Source organism: Symphodus melops (genome assembly GCF_947650265.1).
Source record: "Symphodus melops genome assembly, chromosome: 19".
In the NCBI taxonomy this organism is placed as follows: Eukaryota; Metazoa; Chordata; class Actinopteri; order Labriformes; family Labridae; genus Symphodus; species Symphodus melops.
Genome location: NC_136709.1, coordinates 20,046,984 through 20,070,161, shown reverse-complemented (window position 1 = coordinate 20,070,161; position 23,178 = coordinate 20,046,984). Strand labels below are relative to the sequence as shown.

The following is a 23,178-nucleotide window of genomic DNA, read 5'->3' as shown; positions in this document are numbered from 1 at the left end:
TGGAGGTCAGAGCTCTCAGAGAAGGACTTTAAGACCTACTGAATTATATTTGTTACCTGAATCATAACTTTAAAACTAGCAGAGCTCACTGATCTGACTGTGTTATTATTTCAGAACATTAAAAACTAAAAGTTGTGTTTCTATTAAAGCTTTTCTTTAATAGTCTGTCTGCACCGTCAGGGTCAGTGAATGCTGCAGATTCTAGTCATGAAGCTCACAGCAGACTGAGCAGAGAATCAGGACAGAACAGACAGATGATATTTGATCCATGTTTTCAAATGTAAAACAAGAACACGTCATTATTTTACCTTTAAATGTCTAAAAAACAATAAAATAACCTTCATCTGATTAATTTGAGGATTTAGGAAACACTGAAGTATTAGAATAACTAGATGATACAACAGGTCTAGTCTACATTTAATTAAGTTATTTCTTTAAATTGATGTTAAAAAAATATATAAATCTTAGGACACTGGTAGCCTGGAGATTAGAGCACATGCTCCATGTGTGGAGGCTGTGGTCCTCCAAGCGGGCGGCCCGGGTTAGAGTCCGACCTGTGGCTCCTTTCCCGAATGTCTCTCTCTCTCTCTCTCTCTCTCTCTCTGATTTCTGACTCTCTCCACTGTCCTGTCTTAAATGAAGGCCTTAAAAAGCCCCAAAATAAAACTTTTTTTCTAACCTCAATAAGTTATTTCAATTAAAGTGTAGGCTTAAATAATGTCGACTAACATGTCAAACTGTCCTTCAGTATTAATCAACTCTTAAAATGGCTGCTGTGTCTCCTTATCGCAGAGCTGCTGAAGATATGAAAAAGTAAAACACCATTAAACCAACTTCTTAGTCCTGAAATAACACTTATGAAGAATTCTTTACCCATATGAGAGAACTCAAACTCAGATGAATTTCTCAGTTTTGTCTAAAAGTGTTGGTTTACCCTCCGTATCTCTCAGGACTCACAGGATGAATCCCTTCAACTCCAGCAGTGGTAAAAACACGGATATAAATAAAGAAAACACGTCTTCTATACATGTTCTGAAACACTTTACAAACACAATGACACAATTAAATCAACCAATTAGTTAAAACATGTAAAATAATTACCTTTACATGGAGAAAAACTGCGACACAGCTTGATAAGGAAAGTAATTCAGCGACCTTTAACCATAAACCTTCAACCACACCTGTTCTCTTTTAATCCAACCCCTAACACGTAATAAACTACAATAAAAAGAAGGGATCTGAAACCAGTATAGGGAGGGATTTATTCAGCACCTGTCACTTTCAAAGTTCATTTTATATTAAATTGTATTATTATTGTTATTATTATTTCTTATAAACATTTGCATATTGCCAGGGTTAGTATTTTGTGTATTTCTATATTAACCAATAGTACGCGTAGGCTTGCTTCATCAGTATTTCATTTGTCCCCAAGAGTGTATGACTGCAGCCTGGAGCCTTTCCTTTCATGCTCTCTTGTCTCATGTTGCTTGTGATGTGTGATGCGTGTTAATCACTTCCACCAGGTACTGTAGATGTGAACAGTGCCCTCTATTACTTTTTAAGGCTCTGGGTGTAACCAATGGGAACGAACAAAATTGTACTTTAAAAAAAAAAAAAAAAATTCCACAGCATAGTTTCTATGCATATACCTGTCTTAGGACTGCTGATGAAATCTATGTTGTGCTGATTCCATGGTATTTTCATAAAAGTTCATGAATGTGCACTTTCCTAAATAATAAACAAAACACAAAACAAGCATATATTTCTACCAGAAATGCAGAGCAAGTTTCATATAGTTAGGAAGGACGTTTTTTCATTTTTCTGAAAAAACTTTCTGACAGGAAATTTGCCACTTTTTCCAAGTAATCAGAAACAAAAAGATAGTTTGTCAGAAAGTAGATTCACTTTAAAAAAACAAAACTTGATTTCACTGTTAAATAAAGTAAAATATATCTATCACAACAAAAAATGAAATATACTACTTGTGTATTAAATTAAGTTGCTAAAAATGATAAATTATTGAGTTTAGAATTTCCTGCAGAGCTGAATTGCAATTGCATTTTCTATGTAAACGGCTCTGATTCGAGCGCGTGAAATCTTCTGCGGAAGTGACGTAATATTTGCGGAAGTAAGTATTTACCGCCAACTCTTGAGTTGGACAGCAACAACCTGACAAACATGGAGGTGTCTCGCAAAATAAAGACGAACGTTTCCGCTGGCTTCAAGATGCGGGGACTTATCCTCCGGCCGTATGTTGTTTTAAGTTATTAAATAATGATTTAAATTAGTTAACGTTATTATTTCCGTCTCCTTAGAAACAAAGCGAACGTTACCACAGCAACTGTAATATCTGTCACCATCATACGATCATTTTCTGTTTATATTAATATAACTCTGTGTTTTTATTGACGTTTATGTGTCTCTGGAGCTGTGGAGTAACTTCATGTGACTTTTATGTTAATGGTTATTTTTTATTTGTTTATTTAACAGGGACACGTAGAAAGTATGTCCCTGTCTCAGCTTTTAGGATTAAACAGAACCATTAGACTTAAATACACAGAAACAGTGTTGATATACAGTTATAGAATTTATGAGCTCATTACAAATAAGACACTAAACAAGAGCAAACAGTATAATGAGGATTATAAGAGGACATGTTCAGAGACCTGGTTCAGTTTCAGTCACTGTTTTCTTTTTTAAGTTTTGTCTAGAACAATTCGATAAATGTCAGGTTTTTATTTTAAGATGAGTTCCTCTTACTGAGAAGGATGACTGACTAAATGTAGTTTAATCAGGAGAGACAAGTGGAATAAAGAAAAGGATTCATAACAGTAGATAACATGTAGATGTGTTTGTCTTTGGCACTTGGACTCAATGGGCTGGTTGATAAATAAAGTCCAGACACAGGTGGGGGTGAAGCTTCTGGAGCGACGTTATTTACATATTTAAAAATCAGATCAAAGAAAGTAAAGAGAACAAAACTTTCTATATATGTCGAGAAAACGTATACTGAACTTTTTGAACCAATAATTCATGTTTTCTAACCGCTCGTTAGGATCTACCTCAACTGTTTTCATCATGCAATACTCAGCTCTTTAATCGAAGAAGCAAAGACCCTCAGCTAAAATATAGCTCTACATTTGAACTCTTTCATTGTTTGTAAAGAGAGAAAAAAAGGAAGAAGTAGAGATCTTGATAGATTTAGCTTTTTTCCTTTTTTATATCAGAGATCAAAAAGGAAGAAAGGTCATCATCACGTTTGCGTTCTTGTCGTCTCGTCCTGCAGTGAAGCCAGCAGATACCTCGTGGAGGTGCTCGAGTCTGTCAACGCCTCTGAACTGGATGACATTATTGATAAGGTCCTGGATGCCGTGGAGAAACAACCCCGTACGTACAAGCACCACCTGCTGTGTTCATGTCTCTGTGTTCCTCTTAAGGCGTGTTCACAGATATGTTTTCTGTTTCCTCCACAGTGTCCTCCAGCATGATCGAGCTGTCTGTGGTGGAGAGTGCTGTGCAGGACTGCACTCAGTCATGTGATGAAACCATGTGAGGATCTTTTTGTCCTCTCTAATTATAACCGTTATTTACAGCTTACATTAACGGATTCTGAAGTTATCCGAGCTGCATCACTTCTCATCTGTAAATAAACATACTCAACGCCTGTTTCTCTCAACTTATCTTTACACATTTAAGTTGAGTAGATTTAGTTTATGATCTGTGTCATGATGGAAGTTTGTGTCTCTCTGGTTACATGTGGATTCTTCATTTGTTCTTATTTATTGATTATTGTGGAAGCAGAAGAATGTTTAGCAGCACTGTGAGTCAAAGACACATTTCTCCAAGGAGAGAAAAGTGTGAAGTATGGTATAAAAGTCATGGAGAGAAATACCTGTATACACCTGTAATGCCATTGAGAGATCAGGAGGTTCAACTCGTATAGAAGATATCAACCTGTGCATTTCTTCTTAATGACGCAGCAGCTGAGTGTGTAAAAGAAAACAGAATCATTATGACCACCTGAAGCCTGAAATGATCGTGTTATGATGCAGCAATCACCTTATTGCTGTTTTAACATTCAACATCCTCATCATCCACTCCTGTTGAACATCCTACTCATGATGGTTGTTTCTCTCTCTCTTCCAGAGATAATGTTTTTAACATCATCGGCGCCTACGACGTGCCCAGATACATTTACAGTGTGGAGCGGAAGAAGTTTGTACCGTGAGTAAAGAAACACTTTCTCTCCTTTCTACGTCTGAAAATGACCCAACGATCAATTCAATCTGTCTGATCCAGTCAACAGAATTATTCTTCTGGTGTTGTTACGTGAACGCACTGCGGCTCTGTTGTCTTCACGTGGCGTATTTAACAGGTTCATTTTGGCGTTTTCTTTCAGGATTAGTATGACGAGCCATCCAGTCCCCAGTCTGTGTGGTTTGGCTAAAGACAAGGCTGAACTATTCAGGGAGCGCTACACTATCTTACAGCAGGTCAGTGTGGTTTTATTTTCATGATTAAATGTTTATACTGGGAACTTAACCCACTCTCTTCCCGTTAACACAGTATTTATACCGACTTGTCTTTTTGTAGCGTACACATCGACACGAGCTCTTCACCCCTCCTGCAATCGGAACCGCTGTAGAAGAGGGTCAAAACAAATTTCAGGTAACAGTCTCAACCCACTGTAAGTGTCTCTTTGATTTCTGCACAGCTGTTCGAACAGTCTGAGATCTTCTTGTGATTTCTCGTCTCCAGCTGAAAACGATTGAAGCGCTGCTGGGCAGCACGTCGAAACTGGGAGAGGTGATTGTACTGGGGATGGTGACACAACTCAAAGAGGTGAGTTCTGCTGATGATGATGAACAGTTCTTTGTTGGTGAATGTTTAAATTAGTGTCTGATGGGATGTATTGTTTATTTAAAGGGTAAATATTACCTGGAGGACCTGAGCGGGACGGTTCAGCTGGACATGTCGAAAGCAATATCCTTTCTCATGTTTATTGGAGCTTTGAAACCAAACTAAACTTTGATTATGAAACATTTTATTCCTTGACTGGGTTTGCACCAGTTTCATAACGGCCTGTACACAGAGTCCTGCTTTGTCCTGGCAGAGGGTGAGAGAAAGACACGATAAAACCAGAACAAAATAAGAGTTAAATAAAAAGGTTTTATTACCAAATCATCCAAATGTTCCTCTTCTTCTGCAGGTTGGTATGAGGACTCGGTTTTCCACGTGAATGGATTTGGGTTCCCGCCAACAGAGCCGTCATCGGGCACAAGGTGAGTGTGTGTTGGGGGACAACTGTTCGCCTCAAACTGCATTGAAGCCTCAGATATGAGCGCTGTATGTGATTCTGTTTTTTTTACTTCAGGGCGTACTACGGCGACATAAACTTCTTCGGGGGTCCGTCCACCACTTCTGTGAAGGCCTCCGCCAAACTCAAGCAGCTGGAGGAGGAGAACGAGGACGCCATGTTCGTCATTGTGTCCGACGTGTGGTTGGACAGCGTCGAAGTGATGGAGAAGATTAACTTAATGTTCTCAGGTGGCGTATCGCATCCCAGTCTGTGACTTTACAGAGAAAGAAAATGTGCTTTTATGAGATGTTTCACTTTGTTGTTTTTTTTTTCTGACAGGCTACGCTTCGATGCCTCCCACATGCTTCATTTTCTGCGGTAACTTCTCCTCCACCCCTTACGGGAAAACACAAATCAAATCACTCAAAGGTGAGACTCTTGGTTGTTCAGCACTTTGGTCAACCAAGGTTGTTTTAAATGTGCTCTAGAAATAAAGATTGGTTGATTTATTTTACAGAATCATTGAAGGCCCTCGCTGATGCCATATGTTCATATCCCAGTATTCATAGCAGGTAGGATTCACTGAAGTTGTTACTTTGGTTTATTTCTCTCATTTCTGACCTAACTCTGTTTGTTTACATTAACATGTTCATTTCAAACCTGCAGTAGTCGCTTTGTGTTCGTACCCGGCCCTGAGGACCCGGGTCCAGGCACCATCCTGCCGCGGTAAGCCTTCAGAGACATCCTCTGTTTGAGTTGTGCAGTTTATAAAGACGTGGACTCACTGTAGATGTTTCCTCAGGCCTCCGTTAGCAGATCACATCACAGAGGAGTTCAGACAGAGGGTCCCGTTTTCTGTGTTCACTACAAACCCCTGCAGGTAACACATCCAGAGCGTCTTCTTCAGTTTGTAGACACCTTTTTAATGGTGTGTGATCAGGTTAGTGTTGATGTAGCCAAGCCTTTTAGGAAGGTTTATTTAAAGTTTAAGTGTGTGTGACTTCTGTCAGGATCCAGTACTGCAGCCAGGAAATCGTCATAATCAGGGAAGACCTGGTCAACAAGATGTGCAGGAACTGTGTGAGGCTGCCCAATAACAACCTCGACATCCCAAACCATGTGAGTTTCAGCTTTTAGTAAAAAGAAATGTCTTATATATCTTTTTACACCTTATGTGATTCAGTACTTTTGTTTTCACATATTTCTGATAAAGGCTTGTTTTGTAAAGGATTTCCTTCTTAACCTTGTGTAAATAAATCTTCTCCCTAGTTTGTAAAGACCATCCTGTCCCAGGGTCACTTGACTCCCCTGCCTCTGTACGTCAGTCCTGTATTCTGGGCGTACGACTACTCCCTGCGTGTCTACCCGGTCCCCGATGTCATCATCTTTGCAGACAAATACGACCCCTTCAGCATCACAAACACGGACTGCCTCTGTGTCAACCCGGTGAGAAACACAAGAGAACAAAGCATGTGCTTTAAATAGCAAGCTGCTCCTTCAAAGTTTGTATCATGGACTTCTCTGTTTATCACGTCTGTTTGTCTTAAATGAATTTCTACAGGGCTCATTTCCAAGAAGCGGTTTCACATTTAAGGTGTACTATCCATCCAGCAGAACCGTTGAGGACAGGTGGGATGTGTTTCATTTTCTCTCCATGTCAGTCAGTTTCAAATATCACCAATGTTTGCACAACTAACCAAACGTGTTCTTATGTGTTCACAGCAAACTTCAAGGACTCTAAAGAAAATCATGGATCTAAAATCTGTAGTTTTGTCTCCGGCTGATCGTGTATGCTTTAAAGGAATTCATAATTAGACTGTTTCAGATTTTTATTGTGTATGTATTTGTGTTGTTTCATGAATAATAAAGATTTTATACTTTGAACTCAGCGCCCTGACATCTTTGTGTATGCGTAATAGTAAGACGAAGGAGTCTCACAAGGAGGACGACCAAAATGTAGAGATTATCGCGTGTGCAGAAATCCTTTCTGTAAAGCTTTTAAAATATTTTCTAGCAACAGACATTTTCTATAAAATCTGCTGTTTAGGATAATTAAGATTTATCTTTTGTTACTCTTTGGGGCTTCAGGGGCTCCATAGGATTAGACATATAATATGGTGGTTGTGTGAGAGCCCAGCTCAGCAAGTTACAAAAATAAAAAAACATTTTGAGATAATTATTAGATAACAAAGCTAAGTTTTCATTTTCATTTTTTTTAACTGCTGGAAAACGGGCTTCCAAAACATGGACACTTCACTGAAACAACTCTGAATATTTATTAAAAAAAAGTGAGTGTTTCCATCCTGTTGTCAGTGAAACCACAAGGTTGAAAGAACACGCTGTAGACCAGTAGTGTCCAAACGTTTATTCTTGCGGGGCCAAAATTGTCTCGTTAGAATGGCTAACAGGCCACAGGGTTTTTTTGTTTGTTTTTTTTAAATATTGGAAGGAACTTTTTGTATTTTGACCTCTTCAAAAAATAATGTAAATGCACAATAACTAATTGCAGTGGGAAACTGTTGTGTTCTAATTTTTTGGAAAGAATAGTCAGGCTTTTATAGGTCTCCCTCACTAACATGAAAAAGAAATATGCCATCTGATGAGGCCTGGGGCCAAAATCTTCTGATTCTTCGATTTGAAGTCAAGGGCCACAAAAAATCCACTCAAGGGCCACAAATGTCCCCCCGGGGCCGCACTTTGGACACCCCTGCTGTAGAGGTGTGATGATGAACAACGACGAGCCTGTTTCAGTCTGACCTCACCAAGATGGCGGATTTAACAAGTCGCCTGTTTCCGGTCGTGCCCCCAGAACGCTTGTGATGACCTTCCATACATGGCGTTCTACTTTTGAAATTCGCCGAAAAAAACAACAAAACAAACATCTGACAAAAGGTAAGATACCGACGGCGGGGAGGAATAAATCGTAACCCAGAGCTAAAGATAGCAGAGGTCGAGCTTCGTCACTGACTATAAAACAGAAGTTATTAAAAAGGGACTTTACGTTAGCTAACAGGAACACAAACTGACGAACAGCTGTTTGCTTCTCGGTAGCTGCTGTGTTGTCCAGAAGGGTTTTAAAACTAATAAAAACTAACATTTTCCACCATTAGGCACCTTTTTCTCTGAGATATGAAAGCTAAGCTAACCGAAAACATTGATTTAGGAGCCTGGAAGTTAAAAGTAGGTCAACAGTAATCGTGCTAGCTGCTCTGTTGTCCTCAATTAAAATGTTTACTATTCACACCATTTAAAGAGACGAGGAAAAACCAGCCTGTGTTTTGTATTATTAGAAACATTTATTTATTTAATCTTAATTTTCTTTCCCCTTGGGTCCTGTTCTCTAATGACTTGCTGACAAATCTGGTCATTTCCTCACATCCGGTGTCTTGAATGTGGGTTGTTTTTCTGCCTATTTTTAGATGATTAGTGTGTGTGTGTGTGTGTGTGTGTGTGTGTGTGAGGAAAAGAAATGAGTTAACAGAATAATCCCATCAGCTTCGATCTCCTCTCTCTCAGGTGACTCAGAGGCTCTTCTCCTCCTGACATGGCAGAGATAGAGGCAGAGATGGAGGAGGACATGGGAGATGTGCCAGCCAGAGAGGATGACAACGACTCGGATGGAGACGGGGATGAAGATGACAGACTGTTTGCATGGATGGTGAATGATGATATGGATGAGGAGGACGAGGAGGAGGAGGAGGAGGACGATGATGAAGAGGAGATAGAGGATGAACAACCTTTGGACACGGAAGCATCCGAGTCCTTCGAGTTGGACTCTCCGGCCGAGCGCAGTGGTCATATCGCAGTTATTGACAGGAACATAATGTATGTGTGGGGCGGATACAAGGTAAGGAGTCCAAAATCAGTTATCTCTGACTTTATTTATGGAAATCTTCAGAGTGTGTCTTTATTTAAATTTACATTTCATCCTCCTTCTGTACAAAGAACGCCCAAAACCACGGATTCTTTGACCTTTATTTACCGAGAAATGAGATCTGGACGTACAACATGGAGTCAGGAGTCTGGTAAAAGAGTTTTTCTTTTTTGTGTCACCACCTGATTCAATTGTTTCCACCACCATTGTGATATCTCTCCAAATATAAATCTAAACATTTTTGTTTTCAGGACAAAGCATGCAGCCGGAGGAAACCTGCACACCTCCATGTCAGGCAGCTGTGGGGTGTGCGTCGACGGAGTCCTCTACCTGTTTGGAGGTCACCACGCCAGGGGAAACACAAACAGGGTACAGTTAGTTTGTTTAGTGCCGCTTCTTTTTTATCAGGTTTAAACATTAAATATCGAGGTGGGTCAGGCTGCTTGTTCCAGTCCACCACTTCTCAGACCGCTCTTTTTTCTACTCTGGGCTTTTTTGTAGATTTACCGCCTCCCCCTGAGAGCGCCAAGCCTCGTGTGGGAGGAAATGAGAGATCTTAAAGGAATGCCTCCGTCCTGCAAAGACAAGCTCGGCTGCTGGGTTCAGAGGAACAGGTGAGGAATGACCACCTTCTTTTTTTATTTCCCCCCTTTGACTTTGATGTAAAGTTAATATCTGTGTGCTAATATTTAAACCCAAGGCTTTACATGGTGTACTTGAGAAAGTGCTTGCATGTGAATGAAGCCACTTTAACATGATGATGGTTAACTGTGCTGTTTACAGTTTAACATGAGAAAAAAGACTTATGACACATGGGATGTTTTTATTTTTGTTTCCACAGACTCATATTCTTCGGCGGCTATGGCTACGCTGCTCAGGGGTCTCATCGAGGGACTTTCGAGTACGATGAATCCTCCTCACTCGTGGTGTGTGGATAAAAACTCCTCATGTGATCGTTGCGTGTTTGAAATCTGAACGTGTTGTTTGTGTGTCTGTGGTTTGAAAACGTTCGTCCTGATAACAGCCGTTTTCTTGTGCTGCAGTGGGACAGTCCTGGACGAGGCTGGAACAACCACGTTCATATCCTGGACCTGGAGACATCGACATGGAGCCAGCCAATCACCACGGTAACCCTGACTCAGACACCTGTCAGCGTCACCTCACAGAAGCTCGATGACCTTTAACCAAACATACAGCCTCTCCTTTGTCCCTCACATGGATCTATCTGACATCCTTCGTCTGCTCTGTAGGGAAACACGCCGTCACCCAGAGCAGCTCACGCCTGCGCCACAGTCGGTAACAGAGGCTACGTGTTCGGTGGACGATATAAGGTAAGCTCACGTCAACTTGAAGATGTGTTTAGACTCTGTGCTGTAATACAGGAAACAGATCCTCCTGTTTTATCAAGAAACAAAAATATATGCAACATAGTCAGCTGTTTTTAAAAGTTTTAATTTTGTTCTTATTGTATCGTACACACATTTTAAACGCCCAGACCGTGTGAGCTGACATGACGCAGAGGATTAAAACGTTCCAGGATCAGAGTGCAGAGTTGGTCAAAAAGAGAAAACGAAAGCAAGATAAACGCTTTAAATCAAAATGTCTCGTCTTCTTTTTACCTTTTGAGACAAAATGAGAAAACTAAAATAATCCTAATTCACAAAAGAGAGGTGGAGGCCGGAGCAGGCCGAGCATGAAGGAGGACGGTGGTTGTGACAGTTTTATTTGCATAATTATTTTGTCTTTAAAAATATTTCGCAACTTGTTCAGTTGTACATCTCCACTTCTCCCCCCTCTGTGTCCGCATGTCCACAGAACTACCGGCTAAACGACCTGTACTACATCGACCTGGACACGTGGGAGTGGCATGAAATGTAAGTGTTTTTTTTCTCACAGAGACCAAAGTGAGTGTAGAGGGACACTGACATTTACTCATGTGTGTTAAAACTCCATTTCCTATTAAATCGTTTATACCCACCATTGGTCGACTTCACACGTGTATTTCTTCCTCTTATTTTTCCTCTGTTCCCCCCCCTCCCCCTCCCTCCTCCCGCCTGGCTGTAGGAGCGTTCCTCAGCAGGGTCCCGTTGGCCGCTCGTGGCACTCCTTCACCCCCGTGTCGCCGGATCACATCTTCCTGTTCGGAGGTTTCACCACAGAGAGAGAGACGCTGAGTGAGTTTGACATCTATTCATAAAAAAAAAAGAATCCTCATTTCCACCTCAGAGTGAGAGCTCGCCTCATGGAGATCTGTGTTTTTTTCTTTTAAGGTGATGCATGGCTCTACTACGTGAGCAAAAATGAATGGAAGCCCTTCAAACACCATCATACAGAGCGGCCGAGGTAAACGACACGTTTGAACGTGAACGCTAATGTGTGCGCGCTCGTGTGTGTGTGTGTGTTCGTGTGTGTGTGTGTGTTCGTGTGTGTGTGTGTGTGTTCGTGTGTGTGCGAGGGATTTTACAACAGTGTCCTTCCTGTGTGTTTCAGGCTGTGGCACTCGGCGTGCTCGGGTCCTGACGGCGAGGTCTTTGTGTTTGGAGGATGTGCCAACAACCTGCTGTCTCATCAAAGAGCTGTAAGTCTAACTGAACCACTTTATGTTCCACACACATGAAGAGCTGTCGACTAATCCAGACTCTTCTTTTACACGTGACAGGCTCACAGTAACGAGCTCCTGGTGTTCAACGTTCAGCCCAAATCTCTCGTGAGGTGAGAGCGTGCAGGAGAAAAGACGACGCTCCACAATCCAGATTTTACTTCATGTGTTTTGTTCTCATATTAACCCGTCTCTGACACCTTCCAGGTTCTGCATGGAGGCCATCCTGCAGCACAGGGAGCGCTTGTCGAGCTACTGGGACTGCTTACCCAAACACCTCCTGCACAGCCTCAAACTGAGGATGTCACGGGTCAACACACTGGGCTCCTAGGTGCAGAGGAATACGACGACGTACGGACAAGATGAACGCCACCCTCAAAGCATTAAGTTAATGTGTGTGTGTGTGTGTCTGTCTGTGTGTGTGGACACTTTGCATACATGAGAGAAATGTGAGGCGCAGTCCTGAGCGGCACATTGAGGTTTGAAGGGTTTTCAAAGCCGACTAAGTTCTTGTTTTTCTCCTCATTATCTCATAAGTTGAACTTCTGCAAAGCCAGGAGAATCTGTTTTTGTCCAGGTGTCGCGAGAGAGAGGAACCGTGACCTGCTGCTGGCTTCCTTTTTGGTTCCACCTTTCAGTCAGAAAACAACTTTCACCTTGTTGGAGTTCAAGAGGGATACTCAAAGGAATCCTGAGAGGAAATAAGTGTTTGGAGTGTTTTCCAGAAGTCTTTTTTTTTACCTCCACAGAGGTCGCAAACCTCCGTTTGGTGTCTGGAGCATTAAAGGAGAGAGAGAGCTTCTGTCCTTCAGATTAACAGAAACACATCACGTGATGAAAAGGTGTTCTTTTCTTTTTCAGGCTTTCCTTCCAAAGTTTCACCAACATTAAAGTGTCTCGTGTCGTAACACTAAATGCAGAGGTGCCAGGTTTGCTTTAATGGTGCATATTTTGTTTCTGGGAGCTTGTTGCTTCGTTGATTCCTTCGACTGTTCGGCAAAAGAGGGTTTAACTTCAAACAGACCTACGACTCGTGCTTTGTTACACACGACTCTCCACTCAGAACTGTTGATTTGTACTTTTAAGTCATTATTTATATATTTGTGAGGTCATGTGACTTTTCTTTTTCTTCTTAAAAAAAAAAAAAAAAAAACAGGCTTGTGAAGCCTTTCGGTTCTCCTGAGCGGCTCGTGTAGCATCTTTGCTTTAATGGAGAACGTGGCGAGCGTGTCGGATGTTGAGCCTCGTTGCACTGAGACGCCTGATGTCAGCAGGGCCGTGTTTGTATCTGCCTGGTTTGCACAATGTTCCCTTTTGGTGTTTTTTATTGTAGAATAATACATGTACCGTGACTTTGTACTCAAACAATAAACACGTACTACATGATTCAGATTTGGCAGATTTGTTTATTTACATGGTGTTTATTTTCATTTTACACAGATACGGGTCGATCAGTTTAGAAAATAAATTCTTAATCACACTGGAGGACTGTGGAGGTCCGGTGAAGTCGACTGCTTGGATAAAGAGTGTAAATGTACATCTCTCCGATCAGCGCCTCTCTCACTTCTTCTTGGCAGCCAGCAGGTTTGGAGCGGACACTTTCACTTTGCCCGGCATGTTTCTGGAGAGATCCGTGTCCTGCAAACGATAAAAAAGGAGGAAAATGTAAGTTAATTTGAACTGTAGTTCAAAGAGAAACAAACAACCGTGAAAAAAAAAGAAGCAGTCTATAAAACAGCCAGAAAATAGTGAAAGACGCCTCAAGTGTCCAGTTCAAATATTTAATGACTCATAAAACAGGAGGCAGAAAGGAGGATTGTAGTTTCTCTTTGATAAAGTCTGAGTCATTGATGAACAGGAATGAAAGGACACGTACTAAAAGTTATAGAGAAAAAAAACGTGTATAATAACGGCGCTCGCTGCGCTCTGTACCTTCACACTGCGGAACAGGTCCTTCTCTCTGGGCGAGCTCTCTTTGGTTTTTGTAAAGCTGAGGACTGCAGTACGTGCGGCTAGTTTAAAAAAAACACAAAAAACAATCATCACTCTGGAACATTTTCCAAACACTGAATTTGAACAGGTACTTGAATGCATCACGTTGTTTACCTTTCCCTTTCTTCTGGGCTCCAGGCGTCAGCTTCACCTTGTGTCTGTGAAACAGAGGACACTCTTTCAACCTGTGCATGCTTCACTCTGTCTCTCACATACATACATACTGTACATACACACGTGTGTCACATGCATACATGTATAAATACACATCTGTCTGTGTATATATACACACATACAAATGTACATATACACATTTACATATTTCACAAAAATATCAAAAACAACATCCATACCCACGTCGAAAAATGCAAAAAAAAACCCCACATGCATACTTATATATATATATACACAAACCGCACATACATACATATATAGTTTGCATACATACATACTGTACATACAGTACATGTAGATACAGTGCATACAAATTGGACAAACACATGCACGTGTATGTATGTTGTTTTTTTTACATTTTTCGACATGGGTATGTATGTTGTTTTTTTCATTTTTCGACATGGGTACGTATGTTGTTTTTTTTCCTTTTTCGACATGGGTATGTATGTTGATTTTTTTCATTTTTCCAACATGGGTATGTATGTTGATTTTTTGAAATTTTCGACATGAGTATGTATGTTGTTTTTTTTCATTTTTCGACATGGGTATGTATGTTGTTTTTTTTAATTTCATCAACATGGATATGCACGTAATTTTTTGCATTTTTCGACGTGGGTATGTAGTTTTTTTTGTATTTTTGTATGCATTTATGTATATGTGTCTATATTTATGTATTTGTATGTATGTACGAATGTATATTCTTATACATGTACAGTGTAAATGTACAGTATGTGTGTATGTATATGTACATAAATATGTGTGTATATGTACATATACATACGTGTATATACATATATACACACGTGCATATATGTATGTGTGTATATATGTCTGTATGTATGTGTGTATTTATGTATGTATGTACAGTATATATGTTTGTATGCATGTATGCACAGTATGTACACACCTATGTCAAAAAATGAAAAAAACAACAACATACATACCCATGTCGAAAAAATACAAAAAACAACATACATACCTATGTCGAAAAAATGCAAAAAACATACATACCCATGTCGAAAAATGCAAAAAACAACATACATACCCATGTCGAAAAAATGCAAAAAACAACATACATACCCATGTCGAAAAATTAAAAAAAACAACATACATACCTATGTTGAAAAAATGAAAAAAACAACATACACACCTATGTTGGAAAAATACAAAAAAACATATACATATATACACACATGCATACATATGTATGTACATATACATAAACACATCCTGTACATACATATACACTCACTTGTAGTTGGTGAGGGCAGTATAAGGAGCACAGACGGGCACAGCAAACAGCAGCACGTCCTCAGCGTGAGGCTGGCCTGTCAGAGAGGTGAGCAGGCTCTCTGCTTCCTGAACGCAGCACAGAGGTGAACGTCAGTCACACTCATGTCTCAAACAAACACGGATCCACCAAAACAGTCTTTAAGTTCTAACAAATGTTTAGAAGGGAACTATAAGAAGTATTTTATTGTTATCAAGGACTCGCCTCTGCTCCGGGGTTGTCCAGGTCCACGTCATCTTCCTGAAACAGAGGACAGCATGGATAAACAAAACATCAGTTTAGCGATAACGTTCACTAAATGGTGCCGAGTCATCGCTGCATTCACCCAGAAGTACCTTTTCCTCCTGTTCTGCAGTTTCTCCCTCCTCTCCCGCTTGTTTCTCCTCATTCATCACCTCCCCTTCTCCTGGCGCCTCGGCCTTCTTCTGCGCCGTCTCCACCGGGCGAGCTTTCTGAGGCTGTTTCTGAGGAGCCGGTTTCCTTATGGGCTCGTCTTTCCCCTTCCCCTTTTTTCCTTTCTTTCCCTTTTCCTTCTCGTCCTTGGTGGAACCGGCTGACTGAGAAAAAAGAAGCAATAACAATGTTAGTCTTTTTTGTTTGAGCGCAAGAATCTTTTTAAATCCTTTTCAATAAGGAGAGAGAGTGTTTGTCGGAGCAGACGGCGGCTTTTCAGAGGCGCTGTTGACGTCAACCTGCGCTCTTTCCCTAATGAGGGTAAAAACATCCTCAAATAAAAAAAATCAGTAAAATACATCGGAGCAGTGTTGGACGTTAGTTTACATTTCGTACTGTGCAAATATTCATTTTATATTTCTGCAATATCTATCCATAATTTTCTATGCTGCTATCTGTAAATAACTTTACTTCTTTATATTCCTCTTCTGTGTTTTCTTTTTAGCTGTGTGCACTTTAAGGTGAAGCCAAATCATTTCCTTGTTCACTTGTATATTGACATTAAAGGCATTTTATTCTATTTAACAGACTGTTGTCATGGAGACAGGACGGAGTCTTAGTGTGTTGTCTGAGGACGACACGGACTTGAACGGCAGCAAAGTGGACCGACGTACCCCGAGCAGCTGCATCATCAGCTCGCGGTCCTCTTCATCCTGGTCTTTGTACTTCTCCTTGATCTTCTTCAACTTGTTCTGGAGAGACATCACAAACACACGCAGTGAAATCAAACACGGCCTCTCACGTCACTCACGCTGTACTCAGTCGTTGTTTGTCGACCACGTTTCAGCGGCGTACGAAGGGACGAGTCACCGCTTTAGAGCGCGGTGTCGTCCAGGGACAGTAAAGTCTCATCGTCTCACATAATGAATGAAACATGTTTAAACACTGATCATAATCGCCCTCCTATTACTTCAACATTTCGTATTGTGGTTGTTATTTCTTTCATCGGAGTTACGGCTTGAAAAAAAATGTGCAAAGACAAGTTGGCTGTTGCGAAGTGTTAGAGTCGGTCATGTCTCATACGGGAGGTCAGGGTTCAATCCCCCGCTCCTGCAGCCACATGTCTGATGTGTTCTTGGGTAAGTAAGTCTTTATCTATAGAGCACTTTTATAAAACAATTAGTAACAAGGTGCTTCACAGATGCATGGGTGAGACATAATGTGTATGAATGGATAGGTTAAATTACCCAGCAGCCTCTACCATCAGTGTGTGAATGTGTAGGTGTGACCTGCAGTGTGTGTGTGCATTCCCTTTAATGTTTGATATATTAATCATTAACCATTTAAAGTCCGATCACAGCTTGTTTAAAATCTTCCTTCCCAGAGGCTGAACATCTTATCTACGAACTCGTTTACCTTTTGCCCTCTCTTCAGAGGCTGCTGGGAGGAGCCTCCTCCACCTTTGGATCCCTGATCGCCTGCACATCCAGCGGCTGGAGAGTCAGCCTTCTCGTCCACGTCACCGCCTTCCTGTTTCTGCTTCTTCTTCTTCTCCTCTCTGGTTACAAAGACAAAAACACCCGAGGCTTAGAGATAAAAAAAAAAGAAGAAGATCCCCCCCTGGATCCAGGACCTTCATTAAAAACTCATTTACTGACAAACCTCCTACGTAAGAACGTGTTTACCTTCTCTGCTTGGCAGTCATGTGTTTCTTCACCTGAGAGTCGTCTGCCTCGGCCTGAAGAGAAACGAATCAAACAGACTCCATCATGACGTCTTATTCTTTCAGTATTAACTGAGCCTGAGGTGCGACCTGATTACCTGTGAGCTCACTTCCTTTTTGAAACCAGGGTTCTGAGCGCTCCTAGACACAAACGGAGACACGTGATAATTAAAGGAGTAGAATTCATCATCATGTGCACGGATCTGTTGTCCAGCGTCGCTAACAGCTCTTCACCTGCTGGGCTGTAAATGCGAGAGGGAGATGGTCGTATCTGGAAAGCTAAATTCTTCACTCTCTTCTTTCATCGTCTCCTCTTCCTCGCCACTGTCGTCCTCCTCCGCCTCCATGTTTTCATCCTCGGGAACAGCGGCCAGTTCTCCACTCGTACCGCCAACCCCCGCCGCCGTCTTCTTATTCTTCTCTCCGTCTTCTGCCGCTCGATTCTCCCCCTGATCCTCGTCACTGCTGTCCTCGCCTGTGAATGCAGCACAGAGGTTTTGAACGTGGTCATCCCATCCTGTGTGTGTGTGTGTGTGTGTGTGTGTGTGCGTGTTACCTGTGAGCTCCTCTCCCTCCTCTAACAGCTCGGCCGTTGAAGACGCCACGTCCTCCATGTCGTCCTCCACGGTCTTCACCTTCCTCTCCCCTCGGTGCCGGGACACGCTCTCATCGTCCACCTGCACGCCGCCACACGTGAAACTTCATTCTTGTTGACAAGTTAAAAAGTCAACGTTTGGTTTGTTGTTTGATTTACCTTGAAAAGAAATCCAAAGCCCATGATGAGGTAGGAGGGAGGCAGGAAGTTTTTCTTCCCTGAGAACAAACGTCAGATCTTCGTTCAGACAAACGAACGTCTCATATGTGGATTATGAACATCTTAGACTTGATGTACCTCTGATCATGAAGCTCCCGGTGGTCAGGTACTCTCCGGTCGGAGCCGTCTTAGACACCTGCAGAGAGAGAACACATCGATGGATGAAGCCGCACTCTCAGGTCTTCTTCTTCGAGTTTAAATAAAGACATATAAAATGTATTGTAAATGATGTCGATCACTCACCTGGTGATGATGGACCCACCAGGCACTGGTGATGATCTTGGCGTCCCACGCAGCACTGTAGCACACGGACATGGTGCCCGCTTCAGTCAGGGTGCGTGGAGGGATGGGCTCGCCTGCAGCGGCAAGACAAGGACAATGAGTAACGTGCACAGAAGCTTCATACATCTAATATATATATATAAAGTCTGACCTGAGGGGTTTTTGATGACACAACTTGTCGCTCCGTGGAGGTCAGCGTGGACGTAGATATCACCTGACAAAAACAGAGACGATGTGAGAAGCGACAGGCCAGCGTGTTGTGTTTTCTTATATTCCATATTTTCATGAGATCATGTTTTGTTGCTTTTTATTTGATCGGAGCGTTTCAGGAGAGTGGGACCAGTGTGACGAGAGCTCGAGCTTTTGTTTTTGTTTTCCAGATCTCCAAAAAATGATCCTGATTTCTTTTAAAGGCCGCTCTGTTACTACGGGACGACAAGTTTTAATATCCTGAGATTACGAGAAAAATAAGTCAAGCAACGACGACTAACGTGAAGTCGTAATCAGAGGAAAATGTTGCAGATGAAATGTGTGGATGCATGTCCGCTCAGGGCTTCCGTAACGAGCTTCCTTTACCTGCTCGGAGGTAACGTTTCACGATCATCTCGTTCTGCTGCTGATCTCTTCCTGCAATGACCAGATAATTCTCTGAACTGATGAACCATAAGAACTTCTCAAACCTGCAAAGAAAAAGAAGAAATGATTACGATGAATAAAAGGCTTCACGGCTCCTCGAATGAGTGAGTCCAGCTGCGTCGTGCAACGTTTGCCTCACCAGTAGACTTTTCGGGCCTTCTGGATGGTGGTCACTGTCTGCACCTCTTTCAGGGTTTTCTGTGTTTTTTTCTCTGCAGATTTCATCGCCTGAAAAGAATCAAAGTCGACATTGGATTTGCTCAGTTCACCTGCAAAATGATCTAAAATGCAGAAGTGTGCATTCAAACGGCGTTCGTACTTTTCCTGCGGCTTCGATTGTTTTGTGTTCCTTCTTTTCAGCGCTGCGTTTGCAGTCGTAGTACCTTAAAGAAGAACAAGGAAAATGTCCATCAGCTGTGAAGGAGACACTGACACAGACTGCAGAACGGACACGGTGACCTACTTCTTGGCGTTGGCATAAGCTGACAGGCCGAGGTCCACGTCCACCAGCATGGGTTTGTCCTTCTGCAACTTCTTGTTCTGCCCTTTGTTTTTGTTCTTCTTCCCTTTCTCCTCCGCCACGTCTCTGTTCTTCTCCTCTTCCAGGTCCTCCTCAGAGATGTACGGATTCCTTGAGAGGAGGGTTAGGACACGCGTGAGTGTTTGTCGTTGGTGCGTGTTTGTGCAGCCTCAGACGCAGTCTTACTTTAGCAGCATGGTGATGTGGTTGGTCTGCAGCTTCAGCTCCTTGATCGCGCAGGCCACGGGGTCTCCTGCAGCTTGAGCTTCTTTGACCAGAATGCCGATCTCAGTCCAGTCCACCTGATTGGCCAGCGCACTCCGCACCACCTGCAGCGCCCTCTCCACCACGGGCAGATTCATCTCCACCAGCTCACCTTTGACCCTGTCCACCTCCTGCAACACACAAAGCAACACTCGGTGAAACTTTCTACAAGAAGGTCGTTGAAAGAAGGGAAAAGTAGGAAAATAAATGGCGTCCTGCTGACCTGCGCCTGGTGCAAGGCCTCCAGTCTCTGCTCGTGGTCCTTCTTAACATTTTCCAACTTCTTCAGAGCCTGTTTCTCCTGGTGCAGGGCCTTCATGTCGATCTTCTGACTCTCCATCTTGGAGAAGAACTCGTCCACAGCCTGACGGAGAGAGGAGGGGATTTGATTACCATGGTAACAGGACAAAACAACCAGACGGAAAAGCAGGCATGCTGTAACGCACCTTGTCAAAAGTTTCGAACTCCAGATAGGGACTCTTTGCATGCTGGGCAAAGAGGAAGGGGTGGAATTCATCGTATCTGTAAGAAGGCGTGGTGAACTTTAATGACCTGTTATATTAAGAAGCTTTTAAATCTGGCGTGTGAGCTTCTTACGTGAGCAGTTCTTCGCTGGGTTTGCCCGGAGTTAAGCTCGGTTTCTTCTCACTCTTCTGAATGATGTAGCCCTTGAATTAAATCATAAGCAGAGATATCATATGTGTGAGCTTAAAGAGGAAAACTAAGTATTTTCCGTAAATAAATAAATGCTTGTGAAGGACTCTGTACCTTGCCTGTGAAGTTCTCTGTTTTTCCCATGTACGTTTCTGCAATCTGCAGCGCTTCCAGGATTTTAGGAGCAACTGAAAAATCAATTAAAAACTGAGATTCAGAGACACACACTCACTCACACACACACACACAGACACACAGACACAGACACACACACACACACAGACACAAAGTCACAAACACACAGAAAAAACCCCTCTAACTGCTCTACTTTACCTTCAACTTGGCCGTCCACTTTGACATTGCCGGGCAGACCCACCTCCAGTAAGCTGTGCTCTATCAGCGTGGCGCCGTATGCTGGAGACGGACACACAACATGTTCAGTCTGTTTACACACATCAGAAGAGAAGCTGAAGGAGACGTTTTGGAGGTTACTTACTGAGGTGAGGATTCAGGACTCTTTTCACCTGCTCTCCGTTCTGGGCTGAGCTGAGGATTTCAGTGAGTCTGCAGAAAAACCAGCAACAACAGATCGGATGTTTTTACTTGTTCAGGAATTATTCTGACAGTCTGCGTGAAGGAAGGACGTCGTCACCTCTCGAGGCTTATGAGAGGTTCAGGTGGTCGAGCGCTCTCCACGGGGTATCGCTCTCTCACAGCGATCTTCACATCTTCCACCTCCGCTGTTCGAAAGCGCAGCAGGTTGAGGATGGTGTACTCGTGGTCTGCCAGGATGATGTTACCCTGAGGGAGGAGGTGGAGAGAGCGAGCCTCAGCGTCGTGTGTTCGGGGGGTCAGACGCCTGACTAACATCTCACGTGTGTTTCTCTCACCCGGTCGTAGAGCTCAATGATCAAGTGGTAGGCAGCCTCGTCTGACCCGAACTGGATGTCGACAATCCTGTCGACCCCGAGCTGCTTAACCTGGGTCAACCGCCGACTCTTCAGGTGCTTACGACACTACACAGGAAGAGGGTTCAAACGTCACAACGGAAGCAGCAATAAAAACAGGTGTGAAGAGGACCGTCGTGAGGGGAGAGACGACACAGCTGTCAGGCTGATGAGATAAATATCAACTCTCTTTAATGAGACCACTTTCCATACTCTTGTCCTTACCGGGACTTGAACCCGGCGACCCTCTGGCTGCTGCCCCCCCTCCAAAAAAGCTGCTCAAATAATAATATAATAAAAAATAATATAATTCAAACAAAAACAAAAAAGCCTCTGGAGGTCAGTCATGTCCAATAAAAAGAGGGTATTCTTACTTTCATAGCGAAGCCTGAAGGCATCATGTTCTTGGGCCATTCAAAGTCCGTGGAGTGAATCCGAGTCCCAGACTCGATCAGGAGGACGGCTTTGCTGTCCGGCCTGAGACCACAAAGTCACACTTTATTATACACACACACACACACACACAGCGTGACACTTCATTATACACACACACTTTAAGTGTTTTTTTACTCTTTATCGGTCATCAACGACTCTGTGCTCTTCTTTACGATTAAAGCTTGTGTGAGAAGTCACCAGTCGTTCTGATTACATTCAACTTATCTTTCTTTATTTTATTTAACCAGGTAATTATCACTTTATTCATTTTATTACTCACTTTAGTTATTCACTATTGATCCTGTTGCTTTCACATATTAAACAGATTTCTTCCTCTTCAGTCATGTTTTTATTACCCGTCTTATTTATTTTTATATCTCGTTATAATCACCTCGCCGACTTGTCTTTATTATTTAACTCTCTTTAATGTTAAAGCTCTGTAGCTCTACCTGCCTCCTTTATCTTTCACCTTCCTTTTTGTTGCATTTAAATCATTGTTTGCAGATTTCTCTGTGTTTGGCCTGAGTGCTGATGTTTCTTCTGTTATCGTCCTGAGTTCAGCCTTTGCATGAACAAATGTATTATTACATATAACGACTTAAAAGCTTTAGCAGATAAAGAGTTTACTTACAAAAAATATATGGAAAGTTTCAAAATAAGATGCCTTGGACACACGTCTTATATAAATGAATGGATCTATTAAAAACATTCAAACCTTATATAATACTTTAGGAATGACAACTTTAAATCATCTTTTCTGATACTAACACATCAACACCAGTCTATTCTTCCTTATAATGAATGAATCAGACAGTTTTAAGTGAACTTTTCATTTGTCTCCTGTCAGATAAGACAATAAGAGGAAAGACTTAAAGTGTCCTCACTTCTGCAGACGGATGAGATAGGTCTTGTTGTCGATGTCATACACGTTGTTCACTCTCATGCCGATGTAGCTGAAGGGAATAAAGCAGACATTAGTTTTATAATTGGTCAACATCTGTCAGTAAATAAATGCACCTGAACGATGATTTAGCTGCTCAGCCAGTCAAGCTAAAAGAAGCTTATAACAGACTTTTCACCTACTTTGCATTGATTTCGGCAATAACTGCCCGGATGTCCACTGTGCCGAATCTGGTTTTCATGGTGACTGAATAGATTCCAGAAAGTTCGAGAAAGAAAAGTTAAAAAGAAAGGGATGAAAATTCACATTTCTAGAGCAACATCGGCGAGGAATAACATGCAGGGCTAAGAACTGCGCATGCGCACAACTGACTGTACGGA

The 23,178-nt window shown here is 42.2% G+C and overlaps 2 protein-coding genes across 2 annotated transcripts; one reads left to right on the top strand and one right to left on the bottom strand.

The window, feature by feature from the left end:
• Positions 1-2,390: 2,390 nt before the first annotated feature.
• Positions 2,391-13,158, top strand: LOC306840191 (DNA polymerase epsilon subunit 2-like). The gene is made up of 31 exons (XM_079369287.1): positions 2,391-2,503; positions 3,287-3,387; positions 3,474-3,549; positions 4,147-4,224; positions 4,400-4,493; positions 4,594-4,668; positions 4,759-4,842; positions 4,927-4,983; positions 5,068-5,116; positions 5,210-5,282; positions 5,375-5,547; positions 5,639-5,728; positions 5,817-5,871; positions 5,966-6,025; positions 6,102-6,179; positions 6,310-6,418; positions 6,569-6,745; positions 6,861-6,928; positions 8,819-9,146; positions 9,245-9,324; positions 9,425-9,542; positions 9,675-9,787; positions 10,015-10,099; positions 10,217-10,300; positions 10,424-10,504; positions 10,989-11,047; positions 11,238-11,347; positions 11,444-11,516; positions 11,664-11,751; positions 11,833-11,885; positions 11,980-13,158. The coding sequence occupies exons 1-31, from the start codon at positions 2,415-2,417 to the stop codon at positions 12,101-12,103; spliced, it is 2,982 nt and encodes a 993-aa protein (XP_079225413.1). The 5' UTR covers positions 2,391-2,414; the 3' UTR covers positions 12,104-13,158.
• nemf (nuclear export mediator factor) lies at positions 12,911-23,148 on the bottom strand. The gene is made up of 32 exons (XM_079370697.1): positions 22,981-23,148; positions 22,782-22,850; positions 21,837-21,939; positions 21,406-21,531; positions 21,168-21,316; positions 21,012-21,079; positions 20,849-20,929; positions 20,630-20,703; positions 20,459-20,529; positions 20,308-20,383; positions 20,085-20,225; positions 19,784-19,992; positions 19,541-19,708; positions 19,397-19,460; positions 19,217-19,305; positions 19,018-19,121; positions 18,593-18,655; positions 18,403-18,515; positions 18,238-18,295; positions 18,100-18,158; positions 17,902-18,022; positions 17,580-17,820; positions 17,444-17,486; positions 17,308-17,360; positions 17,039-17,180; positions 16,297-16,374; positions 15,565-15,786; positions 15,430-15,469; positions 15,191-15,293; positions 13,879-13,922; positions 13,705-13,784; positions 12,911-13,410 (listed from the first exon to the last, which is right to left on the bottom strand). Exons 1-32 carry the CDS (start codon positions 23,037-23,039, stop codon positions 13,333-13,335), a joined length of 3,189 nt encoding a protein of 1,062 aa, XP_079226823.1. The 5' UTR covers positions 23,040-23,148; the 3' UTR covers positions 12,911-13,332.
• Positions 23,149-23,178: the final 30 nt, after the last annotated feature.